The sequence below is a fragment of the Passer montanus genome, unplaced genomic scaffold, assembly GCF_014805655.1.
Source record: "Passer montanus isolate IOZ18808 unplaced genomic scaffold, ASM1480565v1 scaffold20, whole genome shotgun sequence".
Classification (NCBI taxonomy): Eukaryota; Metazoa; Chordata; class Aves; order Passeriformes; family Passeridae; genus Passer; species Passer montanus.
The window spans coordinates 7,501,371-7,517,640 of NW_024366592.1; the positions used below are offsets into that span (position 1 = coordinate 7,501,371).

Here is a 16,270-nt window from a genome sequence, read left to right on the forward strand (position 1 = left end):
TGTGGCTAATTTTTAGCCTGCAGTGACAAGTGAGGCACAGAATGGGTAGTGCCATGGCATGTCCAGGGCTGGGTGTTGTGGAAGGAAATGGTTTTGTTGGCTTTTTGTAGAAACTCTATATGATAAATAATTTGCTGACTTTGGTTTTGGCACTACAGACCAAGGTTTGTTTCTCTGCATTGGATGTGAACTGAGTTATTTAAGACTCAATGATGAGTCCAGGCCCTCACTTATGTTTTATCCAGGTTGTGGTTGAGGAAAAGCCCTTCCTGCATTTTTTTTTTTAGTTTCTCCCATAGTGACAGCACTAAAGCATGTACTGAACCAGAATACTTAAAGATTAGCCAAGTTAATGTAAATAGATTCTTAGCACACCTAACTTAGTTCAGAATGCATACAACCCCCAAAAGTGTAATGATTATAATGAGACCTGAAATTGTACTCTTAAATGGATACTCACTTGTAAACACATACTGATATACGTGCAGATTTTGCCATCTCCAGAATATCCCTTCAGGCAATTACATACTGCCTACAAAGCAAAATCAGAAAACAAACATACATTGAAAAATGCTTGAATTTTTTTCAACACATAAATATACAGTTTACTTTTTTCCAGGTAATTTCATTGTGATATGATGTGGAATTTATTAATCTGAAAGTACATTATATCTCCTAGAGAAGTTTCTCGGCCAGTAACTATAGACTGGGATTGGGAAGTATATAATTTTCATTAGGCTCTATCTGCCTTTTTCCTGCCTATCCATCTCTGGTCTCCTCTCTGCTGTCCTGTTCATTTGAAATGACCCCTCTGATATCTGCACATTATTGTCTTCCTGACAAAACAGGCTAAACCCTTAATTTGTTTCCCTCATCTTTTTTGCATGAGTTGGTATTCCCCTCTCATCCCTTTCCTTCCCTGTGTTTTTTTTAAGTGATGAAAAGTAGCTTCAAAACACACCTGGAATTGTGTGTTATTGGCAACTTGCCATGCAATGGAAATATAGCTGACACTTTGTTCTGGTTACTATATTTTACATTTGCAGTTATCACAAAAGACGAAAAATAGCTGCAAAGAAATGAATTATATTCTCCAATTCACTGATAATTGTTCTGAAGTTAGAATTTACATTTAATATCTAGGAATTTGAAAATTCAGTGAGATATCTGCAGCAGAAATAAAACTGGGAGGTAGTGTAATTGTAGTGTTTAGGTACCTTCTGGATAAGTGAGAGCCCTTATTAGAGAAAGTAGCTGCATTTCTATCCTATAAATTTGCCTTTGCAGAGCTGGGGTTTTGTAGTGGAGGTTGCTATTACTCTGATGTTAATTACATTCTTACAGGTAAGGAAGAATAAATAAACAGGTTGTAGCTACTTCTAGAGATCAGCAAAAGAGTGAGTGGACTGCAGAATGTTGTAACTCCTGTGCAAGAGTTATGGTTCAGGCCATTTTGTTTCCTTGTGGATACACTTGAACAGTGTGGGGAGAAGGATTAGTCTAAAATGGAATTTTTTCCATGGACAGTTTCTATAACAATAAAAGAAACATCATCACTTTCAAACTTACAGCTTTTCACATCAAAACCTCTCAAAGTAGAAAAACAACCACTTGAAATAGCAAAACACTGCCTTCCTCTGCAGTTTTGGATTTCTTTCACTGAAATAGATTTTTTTTTCCTGTTTATCTGCACTCCCCCTCAAATGCCTTTGTCAGGGAAGCATATACTTTTCAGAATTGTTATGAAATTCAGTTTTCTACTTAAAAACAAAGTTGACATGGGGAAATCCTTCTTTGCCCAACACTAAACACTTGACTAGGTCTATTTTTCTTCAGCAACAAAGTACTCACTTGATTGGGTCCAGTCTGTGTGCATTCTGCATTTCTATCACATCCACCATTGTTCTCCAGACAAGGGTTGATTTCTTTATAAAACAGAAACAGTTGTAATAAAGAGAGAGTAATTCTGAAAACCCAAGAAGAATAAATTTTAAGCAAAAACATACTGGGAATGCAGATTTATGACAAAATTCATTCCCTCAGTTACTCAGTACCTCAGTCTAGATCTTCAGTTGTCTTGGTGGAGGCTAAAGCAGCATTTCTGAAACCAAACCTGGGGAGGTGTGGTACAGTATGTAAAAGTCTGTGATGGTCAGAGGAGTGTGTGTGTATCAAGCTGCTGGAGATGGGGTCATCCTTGCTAGGGGTAGATGTTGTTTGGCAAGGTTTGGTGTCACACGGTTTGCCAAGTAGTATCAGCCGTGTGTCAAGAAAAGATGCCTTTGGCATTGGGGGATAGAGTATCAGCAAGCTGCACTTCTGGGTCAGAGTGGGAGGAGGAGCATCCTCCTGGAGGAAACCCCTCTCCTGTGGTTTTCCTGTGAGTGGTACAGGGGCAGGGTGTGTGCTCACCGAGGCAGACGATCCCATCCCCGGTGTAGCCGGCGCTGCAGACACAGGCTCTGTTTCCTGGTGTTGTTCTCCTGCACTCTGCCTTGGAGGAGCAGCCCCCATTGCTGTTCTCACAAGCATCAATAGCTGAACAGGGACAGCAGCAGAGATTAAACCAATGTGCTGGACTGGCTTCTTGCTTCTCATGATTATCTGTCTCCATTTTTAAAGGGATTTACTAACATTTTTGGAATGAGTCTTTCTGAATTAGGAGGCCACAGATTAAATTAGTGCTAGTTACTTAATACCTATTATTGTTTCCAGAGGGAAAGCTGAAATGGTGTTTCTAGTCTGGAATGTTAAAATACATCCAGGACTGACTTTGAGTAATTCTGCCCATTTCAACAAAACACCAAAAAAAAAAAAAAAAAAGAATGTTTGTGTTCATCTCTGGTTTAAATAGCCATTTAAGTGTTCCTTGAGGTTGACATTTTCTGCACACAGATCACATAACTTCTCTTGCAGGAGGTCTAGAGTATAATACCACCTAGCCCTCCTGTGACTGCAAGTCTGGGTTCTTATTCAAATGGATACTCGTACTGTTTCTCCAACTCTGGATGAGCTGGATTCTCACAACTGGAGAGCAGAAAGGGAGCCTTGTCTGACCTTCAGTGTGATTCAAATCAGCCTCAAAATTGCCTTAAATTTTGCTTCAAATGACCCTAAATAGCTCTTTCATAAATTTCAGACCAGGGAGTTAATTTTTTTCTGCAACTAGTTTTGCCCAGGAATCCTATATAGGGAGCAAGGAGAGTGCAGAGTCACTATGGGTGGCTTGTGTGACCCAGCTCTTCCTGCACATGGGGAATTTCCCCCCAACAGATTAAAGTTGATTTGTCTGTTTTGTGCCATAAGAGAAAATGAAAACAGGCCGAATAAGAGTGGCAAAATCTGGGATTAAGACAATGCCAGCCATTGTGAGTAAGTAGAAAAATAGGCTTCTGTCTGAAAAACATTAGTATTTTAATCAGTTAACTATTAAGAAAAATTATAACTAATTATGATTATTGTAGCTGGAAGAAGTTTGTTTTGGATAACCCAGATTTTTGAAGGTACACTGATTATCCCTTTCTGAGGGTCTCTTAAATCTCTCTAGTCTAAAGAAATGGATTTTGCCACACCAGAAATCTGAGCAAGTTCAGAAAGCTGAGGAAATGGTTGAGCTAGACAGCTTCCAATAGCTGGAAGTGTTATTGTGCCCTGAATTGGCCTCTCTTTGCTGGGCTTTGTTGGGAAAGGGAGTAAAAGTCACAAACCAGGTTTCATTACTCTGCAAACAATGGGGCTGGGGTTGTGCACAGCATGTTCCCTTTTCTTTGCTCTCCCTCAGCACAATGCCTCACAACTTGGAGACTTGGAGCCCTTTGTTTGCTATGAATCTGCACCTGTTGGGCTGCTGTTTGTTTTGAGGGAACTGGCAACAATTCCTGTTTTTTAACTGGTGCATAGGGAGCTGCTCATCTCTCACCAACTCTACTGTGACCAAAGAGTGCTTCAAGCATTCTTCTTTGGTTTCTTTTTTTAATGTGGTTTTTTTTTTTTTATTTTTCAAAGGGAAGAAACAAAGTTCACTTGCCTGTGCAGAATGTCCCGTTCCCCTCAAAGCCAGCTGCACACTTGCAATAGGCAGTGCCATTCGATAGGAGGAGGCAGCTAATGAAATAAAAGGAGGGAGGCATCATTTAACAGAGAGGAAAAAAAATAATTGGTCAGGTCTTTTGTACAGCCCTTGTTTTTGTGAGTGTTTCTGAAGGTAATGTTGCATAGAAATAACAAGGCATTTAACCATACAGTAAGAGGTAGCTAAACCCATAAAAATGGACCTAGCTGGAACAAGTTTTTCAAATGTGTTTTTGATGTATTATTTTAGGTATTAGAATTCCATGCTTTGGTGTTTGAATATCCTATTTTTTTTTTTTTTTTTTGTGCAGAACTACAGAATTTGTATGTCTGCTCACTCAAAAAGCTGCGCACAATTTTTGTTTGTGTGCACCCAATTTATGGAGGGATGCAGCCAGCACAATTCATCACTGCCCCCTACTCCTTCCATGCCTGCACCTGTCCTCAGACCTACACGTGTATGTCAGTGAATGAAAAATACATAAGAGAGGAACAATCTGCTTGTGTCAGAAACACAGTCATGATTCCAGAATGTGTGGGGTCCCCATGAGCAAATGTGAGAGGGTAGTTTTGCCAAAAAAGCCTGGTCAAATATTGTTACTGTGAACTGAAGGCCACAAACACATAAGGGAGAGAATTACCTACATCTGGGAAAAAGGTGGTTTGCCCCTCTGGTTTCTCAGCTCCTACAGAAGAGCTGTGGCTGAAAACAAGGAGTCCTTCCAGCCAGTTTTCCTTGGTTTTTTTTGAGATGTCTTGACTAGTGTAAATCTTGCTGCCTGGTCAGTGGTGAGGGGACAGATGCACTTCAGTAAATGGTTCAGTGGGGCTCACTTGCTCCTCTGAAAACTAGTCAGTGTCCCAATATTGGTGCTGGACTGGTGAGAGCATTTTTCTGTTGTTATTTGTATATTTTGATATGAAGAGAGGAGATGTTTGAACTTTCTGGCCTCATCACCACATAAATTAGATTGACATTGCTCCTTATCTCTGTGAGATATGCTGCTGAGAAGTCATGAAAAAGGTGGACTTGATTTTTGCTTTGCAAGAGGTCCCCTTTTCCTCCCCTCTCCTCTAAATGAGTACATTTCATACATACTTAGCACTGGTGTGGCACGAGGCGTTGCATGCGTCATCTTTGATTTCTGCAAGTGGAAAAAAAAATGAAGTAGGGATCAGAACCTTTTGGGTCAACATCCTTCTAGATTCAGAGTCTTTTGTTCCCACCATGTGGAGCTGGAGGCTGAGTTCTGTGTTACACCACTGTGCTCTCAGTCTTGATAGAGACTCCACCTGTAGAGTCTGTATAGATCAGTGGATACCACTTACATTCATTTGCAAGGAAGAGTTGTGTCATATTGTCAGGAAAACATTTCACCTGCTGTCATTTACCTGTATTTAGTCTGGTGAGTCTTGTATAATATCAGAATTATATAAAGGTAGGTTTTCTAAAGGAGCTGCAATTTTTCTCAGAGCATATATAGCAACCTTCTTACAAAACTTGCAAAATTTTTTCCCTGGGAAAATTTAAAACTGATCTTGAATAGTCTTATAAACTTTTAAATTTTATGCTATTACAGCTAGAGTTTTAAAATAGTTACTGAGTGCATTTTAATTATGTATATATAGAATATAATTTGATTGGACATAGAAGCTGTATTAAGCCAGCACAAAATGATTTATTTGCTAATTATTTTTTATTGCATTAACAAGAACATAATTTAATATCTGGTGTTGTGTAGCTAAATCAACTTTTAGAAGCACTTGAGAGGCTTTTGATCTGAGAGTCAAAATGTGCTGGGTAATCCTGCTCTGGAAAACATGTGGCTTTAATAAATGGGATGTACTTTTGGGGCAGATAGAGGATGACACAGGTAGAGAATTAGCTAAGTAAGTGTTTCAGTGTCATGAGTGGTGTCTCAACCAGCTCTCTAATAAAGCAGTAATTAATTGCCATGGCACAGGAATGTGACCCATATGTCACTGCATGTGGGAAGCTGCACTGGGATCTGATTGTGCAGTTTTGTCATTCTCTGAAATGTTCACCTTTTACCTCAGAAGACAAGAGGCAGGACACTCACCAGTCTCACATGTCACTCCTCTCCAGCCAACATCACATTCACAGGAGCCATCCCCATCGATCCCGCTGCTGCATTTCCCATGGACACAAGTGCACACTGTGGGAGAGATGGGGGCAGGCCACTGTCCCTGGCAGTGTGGCAATGTGGGCAGCAAGGACAGCAAGGGTGGCCCAGACACCACCTGCTGATGGCACCTTCTGCTCTGGGCTATTTGAAGAAGGGCAATGTCTGGTGCCCTTTGGTTTCTAATTACACAATAACTCTAAATTCAAACTATGCTTATATTGCCTCTATTCCCAAATGCAGGGTCTGAAACTGTATTTTAATGGGAAAGAATTGGTGGAAAATAGCAGTACTACAGAGGATGGTTCTTCCTGGTTGCTTTTCTGTGGTGTGACAGAGTAGAAAGCATTGTCCCCAGCCTAGGGATTAGAAGGAAAACCACATAACGGGGAAAGAAAAGGGGTTAATGAAGTTTGTAAGACTGGCCTATTAGGAAGTGCTCTATGTTTCTAGAATCTGGACTGAACATGGTTAGAAGATAAAAGGGGAAGCCACTGTCCGTGGAAGTGTGGCAATGTGGATAGGAAGGACAGCAAGGGTGGCCCAGACATCACCTGTTGATGGAAGCATTGTCTCCAGCCTAGGGATTAGAAAGAAAACCCCATAATGGGGAAAGAAAAGGGGTTAATGATGTTTGTAAGACTGGCCTTATTAGGAAGTGCTAGAACCTCGACTGAACATGGTTAGAAGATAAAAGGGGAAGCCACTGTCTGTGGAAGTGTGGCAATGTGGGCAGGAAGGACAGCAAGGCTGGCCCTGACACCACCTGCTAATGGAAGCACTGTCTCCAGCCTAGGGATTAGAAAGAAAACCCCATAATGGGGAAAGAAAAGGGGTTAATGATGTTTTCAAGCATGGCCTATTAGGAAGTGGTGTACCTTCCCAGAACCTGAATGTGGTTAGAAGACAAAAGGAGAAGGTTTGGGCCCCTGAGGGGCCGGCCAAGCTGTGGTGCGGTTTGGGGACGCTGGGTACCTTGGTCACAGCTGCGGCCGTATCTGCCCTGGCCGCAGCCCTCGCAGGCCGTGCCCACGAAGCCCTCCTCGCACTGGCAGCTGCCGGTGCCGTTGGTGCCATCCAGGCACACGCCGTTCCCGGAGCAGGCGCTCCCGGCCTTCCCTGGGCACGGCTGGCACTGCGGGCCGAAGAACCCCGCGCAGCACTCCTTGGTCTGCAAAGCCAGAAATGCTGTGCTGAGGGGCAGGGGGAACGAGAGAGCTGGGTTTTCTCAAGGGTTTTAGGGATAGGGAAAGAGGGGGGGGTTTATATTGGATATTAGGAAAAAAATATTTACTGTGGTGAGGCAGTGGAACAGGTTTCCTAGAGAAGTTATGGGTGGACCCATGCCTGGGTGTTCAAGGCACAGTGGTGGGGGGCAGTGAGAAACCTGGTCAAGGGGAGGATGTTTCTGCCAGTGGCAGGGTGGTTGGAACTAGATGAACTTTAAGGTCCCTTCCAACCCAAACTAGTCTTTGATTCTGTGATTTTTAGCAGCACATCAGCTCTGCTGGTCTGTGACCACACTCCTCGATGTGCCAGGTCACACGCTGCCACTGCACGTCCTTGATGGGACCCAGGTGCCCTTCACCCCTTCAGGGAGAGGTGGGGAATTGCTAGGGACAGGCACAGGTTTATCCTTCCCAAAGCTGTGCTCCTTCTGCACCACAGGGACATGCAGCACTTTGTGCTGCAGCTATCATCAGTCTTTAACCTTCCCATCTCTGTTGTATCCAGAATAAAGGTCAATAAATATACAGTCAGCAGCTGCCCAACGTGCTGTGTGTGCTTAGTGGGAGTGATGAGGAGGATGAAGGTCGGGGAAGGGGGTTCCTGGTTTTTACCACGATAGAAGCAGTGAACTCACAATGATGGTTTTAGCACACTTGGGCTTGCAGCCAATCTGGATGGTGTACTGTCTCATGTGGTTTTCTGTGAGGACACAGTATTTCTTCACCCCTGCCTGAGCAAAGATTGGAGAAACAGATGCACTTCTGAATAATATTGATCAGCTACTTTCAAATGTGTTAATACATGGGACATTAACTTTATGCATACTGTGCACTGGCTCACACATTCACAATTAAAATGAAGGAAATATTTTAGAAATAAAAATGAACATATGATCAGGTTAACTCAGTGTCTTGTGGCATTTTAAAGATGTCTAAAATTGTCTCTGCTCAGAACTGAACAGATTCTATTCAAAAGTTTTATAAACTTTTTTTCATTTTTCACATTTTCTGATAATTTTAATTCTTCTTGGAAAACTGAGTTATGAAGTTGTGCAAAAACAGCTGTTGAAAAATTATCTTCTAGGTCTGAACACATTTGGGGAAACATTGTTTGCTGAAGTAAGATTTTGATCTCAATGTACACTTGTGAGGAACTTGAGACAAGAATCCATCCAACTGTTCATCATAAAAATGTTTATGAGTTTCATTTTTAGCCACAAGGAGTTACATTTGGTTTGGCCAGTGAAGTACTTTGATGCAGTGGATGGGACTTAAGCTGCTTTGGAGTACCAATACTGGCATAATTAATTTTTAAAAATTATTAAGGAAAATATACTTATGTAATCCCAATGGAGAGGCTTTCACAACTAAGTTAGATACCAAGAAACTCTAAATATCTGCAGCTCTCATGTGTTGGACCTGGGCATCCAAAGTCTCTCTAATCTCCAAGTTTTCTTGTGGCTATAGCTTACATCATATTGCTGGGGATGGATTGACTTTGTCCTTCTGTAAATCTCCGACTTGAAGGTCTAAAACTGGTGCTGTAATTCCTTCTGGAGCAGGCATACTCCAGACCACATTTCCCTCCCCTAATTTTGCATGGTGGAGGTAAACTTTGCAGTTTAAGGAGCCCTAAGTTGTCCCAGTGCATGTGACAAGCTGTCCTTGAAAGATAAAATTATTTTTAACTGCCCTTCTGTTGCCTTGATCCCAGGTAGATTTTTCAAAAAGAATCTCTGAGGTCAGGGTGGATTGAGTCTCTTGACTATAAGCAGGCTGAGATAACTGCTCAGGTGAAACTGAGACAATTATATTAAAAAATTATATTAAAATAGGATTTAATGTTTTATCTTTAAGCTGCCCTTCTGTTGCCTTGATCCCATGGAAAAATGGAAATAATGCTTTATAATTGAGGGCAGGTTTCTAACGACCCTTGGAAGTCTGATTAACAGGTAGATTTTTCAAAAAGAATCTCTGAAGTCAGGGTGGATTGAGTCTCTTGACTATAAGCAGGCTGAGATATGTATTTTGGTGAAACTGAGACAATTATATTAAAAAATTATATTAAAATAGGATTGAATGCATATATAGTCAGTTTTGATATGGAGAAACAAATGGCCCTAGCATTAATGAGAAACTACTTACGATTTCTTTTGTTCCTGGGGGACAACTTGATGGTTGTGAACAAATTCTGCACTGCTCCTTATGCAACACAAATGAGAGGTAGTTAAGACTTTTAGACAGTTAAGACTGTACAGAGCTGCAGGCAAGTTGTTTCATAGAAAAAGAACGATTTCCAGCCACATTTCTAAATCTAGTGGTTGAGGTACATTATCAGTGTGACCCCTTTGGTAAAGAGGGTGAGGGAAGCTGTCCTGCTCAGCAAGGAAGACTATCCCTAGGAATGGCTCTGTGGGGACACTCTTCCCCCAAGGGGAAGAAGGAAAGATCATTTGGTTATTTTTAATTTCCTCTTCTAAAGTGATACTTCACACATTATAAACAAGTGTTCTGGTTATGAAGATGTATTAGAATAATGCATTACTAATATTATCTGAATATTAGAGGTCAGCAATTTCTTATTATTGAGCTACTCTGACTGCATTTTATCCAGGCTCTCAGAACACTGATTTCAGGACCAACGTTGTCTTAAGAGTTGCTAAAACTCTGGTAGGAATATCCTTTGTGGAAAATGTGTGCAGTCCTTGCTGGGAAGTAGCATCACATATCCTATACTTTTGAGCTTTGTTTGGCGGTAGGTTTCTCTGAGGGGCTTTAAGGTTCTATATGAACTTCTATCACTTATGTAATCCCAATGGATCACTTACAATGATCACAGTATTATTGATATCACATCTGTTCTTCTGGATTTCCAGCACCTTTCCCAGTCCATGAATAATTCCTCTGTCTGTGGCAACGTTTGCATAGCTGATAGGAGCATCATTTATGTATAGCTGCAAGAGACATGCAATCAGTTAGAGAGCAGCAGAGATGCTCCATGGCTCTGGGATAGCCTGATCAGTAGGAGCTGGAAGAAAGAGAGAAATCCACAGGGGTCACTTCAGGAAAACCAGCAAAGGTAGTTAGCCTTGGACACTGGCTCATATTCCAGCTGCTGCCTTTAACTGCTTCACTGCCCTGGAGGGCATGGGAGGACTTGCAGCCTGTTAAAACTTCTAAGCAACAGGATTTGCCAGAGCAGCTTTTTCCAAGGGGTGTAAAGGCTATGGAGAAGGAGCCTAAAGTGTGCCAAAAGGTGGATTTGCTGTGTCTGGGGGATGTGGGGCTTCAAGAAAACCTTACCAGTAGCTGCTCTTTCAAGGAAGACTTCCATCATCTCTACCCCACATCCCATTGTGCCCTCAGCAGCAAGTCCCAGTGCAGGTGCTTTTTCAAAGCTCAGCTGTGGGCAGAGCCAAGAGCAGGGCTGAAACTCTGGGGGTGAGAAGCTTTCTGTCTTCCTTTGCCCACAGGGACTTCTGGGACAGAGAAGGAGGACCAAGCTCCCTTCCTGGCCCTGTCTTTTAATCTTGCTGTGCCTGATTTTTCCATGAGTGGTATTGAAAGGCAATTCATATTTGTTGCACAGTGCTTTGAATTCTTAGGATTGAAAGTGGAGTGAATCCACAGAAAATGGAAATAATGCTTTATAATTGAGGGCAGGTTTCTAACAACCCTTGGAAGTCTGATTAATGACTGCTTTGGAATTCAGGCTTGAAGCTGCTAGAGACAGATACCTAAAATTCAATTTTAATTGTGAACAGCACAGCTGAAATCAAATTCAATCAAAGATACCTTCAAGGGTGACTTTGAATTAAGCAGGTCTGAGACAGGCCTTGCATTTGAGTGACAACTTTTGTGCTGTTGAGTCACAGAAGCTAATGAGGGGTGCACAGTTCCTTTTGACTCCACGCAAGTTTAAAGCTGAAGCTGGATTTGTAAAAAGCAGGAAACCTGTTTCTCCCAGCAAGTGCAGACAGCAGTACCTGGCTGTTGTGGAGGAAGAACCCAACCTGGTAGGAGAACCCCAGCATGGTCTCCCTGTGCATGCCATTGTGCAGGTTGTTCTTCAGGAGCTTCTCATCCAGCACAACGTGATACCGGATTTGCCTTTCATCCTAACAACACAAAATTACATTCAGAATTATCTAATAAAGAATGAAAGCTTCCTAGGGAGAACATTTTCCAAAGGGTTTAAGCCAAACATAGATTGTCTGAATTTAAAGAGAAACTTTTTCAGTGGGTAGGTTATTTCATATTTCCTCCTTAAGTCAGCCTGCATTCTGGCCACAATGAAAATGTTGTTGACCATGGAGATGAAAGGTTATTGAGCTGGGAGCACCAAGGTTTGCCTGAGCCTGTAGTGTGTTTCTGTGCATAGGGCTGGCTGCTGAATTCAGGGAAATGCCAGATGATTTTTAGGACTCTAAACTTCATGGGTTCATTTTACATGAAGTGTTGCATATTCATGAGTGTTTTTATGGTCTTTCCATACCTATTCCTTATTTTTTTGAGAATCCCTGAATAACCTATAGGGGAATAAACTGTAGTGAATGTTTAGAGTAATTTTTGTATCTATCTATCTATGTTTTTATATCTAGATATATATAATCTTTAGGGGCATATTAAGTCAATAAAGACTGCTTTTAATTGTCTATAATTGAAAAGTTTTTTATGTCTGGTTGGTAGAGTATATTCATATTTCACGGTAAAGTGATGAAGTTACTCTTTATACATCAAAATTTTGTGTGGGTTTCCCAAGGCTTCTACATCATGTTCTGAAGCAAGAGACTCCCGGATCTCTTCCTGACTAGGAGGATGAAGCAGAAGCAGGATGTGTTGGTGAGAGATTGTTCAATGTGAGAGAAGCTGGGGTGTTTGGGGAGTTTAGGAGCTGCCTAGCCAACAGACAGTGCTGCTGCCACTTTATTTGAAATTAAATGTGCTTATGGGAAATCCTGTTGCTCACTGTCCCCTTATTCTGAATGCCCATGCTGCTCCTGCTCTTCTGCTTCTTCAAAAGTGTGTGAAAGCATGAAGCATCTTCAGGATGTGAGATTTGTGAAGTGGCCTGGCAGTGCCCACCAGAGTAAAAGACATCTCTTAGAGCTGGCCTTGTTCCACCGATTTGGCAAAAAGTATTTGCAAATGAGAAAGTGGGAATCAAGATAGAGGTAACCTCCATCAGTGTCCAGCCCTATTTAATCTCTTGACTTTGATGAATTGGAGGAAAAGCTGACACTGATCCGTCTTGATTTCTGTCTTTAATCATCAGCAGAGTTAGGACATCTTGCCCCATCAGGGCCCAGAAATTAGATCTTCTCCCTGTGCCAAACTCTTCACTCTGCAGTAGAGTTCTCTCAAGTGTTTCACAAAGAGATTAAGCCTCAGGCAGACTTAACCTTATGGTTGTTTGGGGATTTTTTTTCTTTTCTCAGATTGCTACATCAGGCAAGGTTGCGAGGATGGAAGAAAGACTGAAGAAACATTGATAAGTAGTGGAAATGAAAATGATTTCTCTGCATGTGTGTGTAATCCAGATCTACTTGGGTTGATGTCTTATGTGTCTCTCAAAGTTTTTATAAATTCTTCTTGTAGTGATGTGGTAATGATGATGTGTCAAGAAACAACTAAAATAGCGTTCAAAAGTCATTTGAGCAGATGGAGCTTGATCACTTGTGAACATGGGACATTTGCCATGGGTCTGCTGTTGTTGGTAAATGGTTTGGAATTAGTTATTTGAGCCCTGTGCTCCTCAGCTTCCTGGCTGTAAATGGAGACCATGCAAGTGGGGATAAAGTGTGGATAAATATTTTTGGAAGAGACAAGGAAGAATTAAAGCCACTGGGCAAATCATGGGTGAAGCTTCCTCTGCAAGGTGTGTGGTTCTTGATATGTGCAATCTATAAAGCTGTTTCAAATTGGAGAAAATATGAAGAAAGTTGCTGAAATAAAGCAGAAAAAGGATAGCTTATCTTGGGAGGAAACAACAAGGCTGAGAAAGGGGTTTGAACTTGTAAATATGTCAGGGTACAAATGCCAGAGATAGCGTTGCTGCAGCATTCCTGCAGGAGTGACAAGGCCAGCATCTGGATATTTTTAAGAAAGACTCACAATATTTTATGGCATTATTAATGATGGGGTATTAGTGATGTCAGGGGACTGGAGTTTGTTCACCTAAAAAACTCATTTCAGTGTTTTTTCTGGTCACTCCTATAGTGACCTTCTTTACATAAAAAAAAAACCTCTCTCAAAATCCCAAACAAGCAAACAAAAAAGTCTACTGACAAGATGTCTTGGAAATTATCACCATGTTTTTAGTCTAGAGAAGGCCAAAACACAGAAGAAATAGCTAGGCAACTCAGGGCAGTACAGGTAGATCCATCCCATTTCAACTTTGGTGTTACAAACAAAACCTAACATAATGGTATTTTTGGGAAACAAATCTCCCTATATCTGTGTCCTCATAACCCCCATCCACTTGAAACAAAGATGAAATACTGAGCTGTTAGGATGAGCCTTGTGAGTAATACATACCAGAGTAGCAGATTTCTTATCCTTTAGGTAATTTTCTATGGCATCATTACTTGGGGCAAAGATTGTGTATGTGTTTGCTGCTTCTATTTCGTTAGCCAGGTTGTATTGCTGTTGTGAAACACATTAAAAAAAAAAATCAGAATGACCACCGATAGTCTGAAATGCAAACAAAGCAGAGAGCTTCCTCTGCTCTGAAACACTGTGAGAATGGTGTGAAAGCTTACAATAATGTAGCCCTTGAACATGGAGTAGTCAGGCATTTGCTCCAGGCGGTCCAGCAGCCTCGGCAGGACAGCGCTGCGGAGCGGGGTCAGCACCTGCAGAGGAGCAGACACCCCACATCACCTGCAAGGATCACACGCAGTGCAAGATGCTGCTCTGTGCACAGTGTTTTCCACAGGAGGCTCATAGATTTGTGCTGCTCGTGGCGCAGAAGAGCAAATCCTGTTCAATACATTTGATACCTTGTCAATGACGTGGATGACCCCGTTTGTGGATGCGATGTCGCTGGCCACAAAGTGAGCGCCCTCGAGGGTCACATTCTGCAGAAGGGAGAGGAGAGAGGGCTTGCCTTTGCCTTGGTGGGGTGCTGCTTCCCAGCAGCTCATCCTGTGGGTTTCCACACCTCCCCAAATGCTTGCCTAGGGCTGTACCATGGCACCACTGACTCACACCAGAGGCTGGGCGACCCTCAGGGAATCACGCACAGGGGAGGGGACTGGAGGACCCTTGGCTGCTCCCTGGGCTGCTTGCACTGGAGGGGTTTGCTGAGCTTGGTGCACTCGCCTGCAGCACAGGGCAGGCTGAGCTCTGAGCTGATGCACACCCTCCCAGCTCTGTGCAGCTTTTTTCATAACTTTTCCTTTGGAGCATAGAGGTGGAGGAACTTCCCTCTCCCTTAATGGGGATGAAGTGCTTAAATGTGACTTGTGTATTTCTAGGAAATCCTTCTCAGAACATGGAATTTACCTGATAAAAAGGCTAAGGGGGAAGGGCTGTAACTTATTTGCCATTAAAAATACCTTCAGGTGGTTTAGAACTATCAAGTTGCACATGTGGAGATGTGTGTTATCACTGCTTCCTCCTACCTTCCCTGTTCCCCAAATTAAGTTATTTTGTTTCCTTCATGCTCTTTCATTAATTTAGCTCACACAATCTGCTCCAGGCAAGGACTGCCATTCTGTTTGGTTACAACTGTCCAGTGTTTGTAGCAGCTACTGGGGCATTAGAAAAAATTAATATTGTGGACAAATTTCAGTGATGTAAAGGGTGGAGAAAAACAAACTAATGTTTCTCCCAGAGGGCCCCATATAATTGAACTATGCCTTTAATTTTATGGCATGTATTTTAGAAAGAAATACATAAAATAGATGTGGTTTTGTAATACAAGAAAGTCAGTGGCAGTGATGGCCAGGGTTTGGTGTATGATACCACAGTGGTTTGCAGGTCATCTCACCCCATTTTCTTTAGACAAGTGTAGGAATTTGCTCTGTAGCGATGTTGGCAGCATGTCAGAGGACGATAAATTCTGGAAATCAGCAAAGCTGTAAGCTCCTGTCAGTACATGATACCTAAAGGAAATTAACTGGATTTGAAGATTTTGTATTTTCTCCCTTTTTTCTTTGTCTTATTTCAGATAAACATGCTTAGTGTGTCTCAAATGGTAGTTTTAAGCAGGAATTGCTTCTACAACACCTTGTTCAGCCATGTTTTCATCTTACTTCAACCTTTAAACATTTCTGACATAACATAAATAATCCCTTTTTTTTCCAGTGGCCTTGCTACAGAGATTTATATGCCACTGGAACTAGAAGGGGAATACTATGCCCTTTCTTTAAAATCAAAATACCTGTCTTGCTCTAGTGGCTTCAAACCAAAGACTCGTTTAGCACAAAAACAGTTAATTTAAAAAGCCAAACCCCCAAACCATGAACGTACTTAAGGAGAGTTGGAATGTTACTTTTTGTCATCCAAAAGGCTTTCTCATCTTCATCCATGCTCTCAATTGCTTGCAGAGAAGGCACAAGGACAGTCAGGTTTGAGGTGGTGGACAACACCGAGTTTATCTTGGCCTCCTGCATGGAAGTAAAGAGGATAAAATAATTAATTATAAGGATGGGCTATAAATAGTAGCTGGTGACATTTTAAGCAAGGTGGAATATGTGACGTGCTTTGTGACCAGCCTGGAAAGGGAAAAACTATTATACTGAGCAATGACTTGAACAATGGCACTCAGAGCTGTACAAAAATGGTAAACGAGTGTCTATTTTTTGCAGAATAGATTGCCAG

The 16,270-nt window shown here is 41.8% G+C and overlaps 1 protein-coding gene across 1 annotated transcript in view; it reads right to left on the reverse strand.

Annotated features, from left to right (window-relative positions):
- Positions 1-16,270, reverse strand: part of STAB2 (stabilin 2) — a 79,807-nt gene that overhangs the window by 23,839 nt on the left and 39,698 nt on the right. Inside the window, exons 27-42 of the mRNA XM_039708353.1 lie at positions 15,920-16,056; positions 15,438-15,552; positions 14,446-14,523; positions 14,206-14,298; positions 13,982-14,089; positions 11,431-11,562; positions 10,273-10,398; positions 9,590-9,646; positions 8,080-8,175; positions 7,191-7,386; positions 6,153-6,248; positions 5,171-5,216; positions 4,028-4,104; positions 2,413-2,538; positions 1,852-1,925; positions 461-532 (exon numbers count right to left, since the gene is read on the reverse strand). Of these exons, the coding sequence (XP_039564287.1) occupies positions 461-532; positions 1,852-1,925; positions 2,413-2,538; positions 4,028-4,104; positions 5,171-5,216; positions 6,153-6,248; positions 7,191-7,386; positions 8,080-8,175; positions 9,590-9,646; positions 10,273-10,398; positions 11,431-11,562; positions 13,982-14,089; positions 14,206-14,298; positions 14,446-14,523; positions 15,438-15,552; positions 15,920-16,056 (1,629 nt within the window). The remainder of the gene's footprint in view (positions 1-460; positions 533-1,851; positions 1,926-2,412; positions 2,539-4,027; positions 4,105-5,170; positions 5,217-6,152; positions 6,249-7,190; positions 7,387-8,079; positions 8,176-9,589; positions 9,647-10,272; positions 10,399-11,430; positions 11,563-13,981; positions 14,090-14,205; positions 14,299-14,445; positions 14,524-15,437; positions 15,553-15,919; positions 16,057-16,270) is intronic.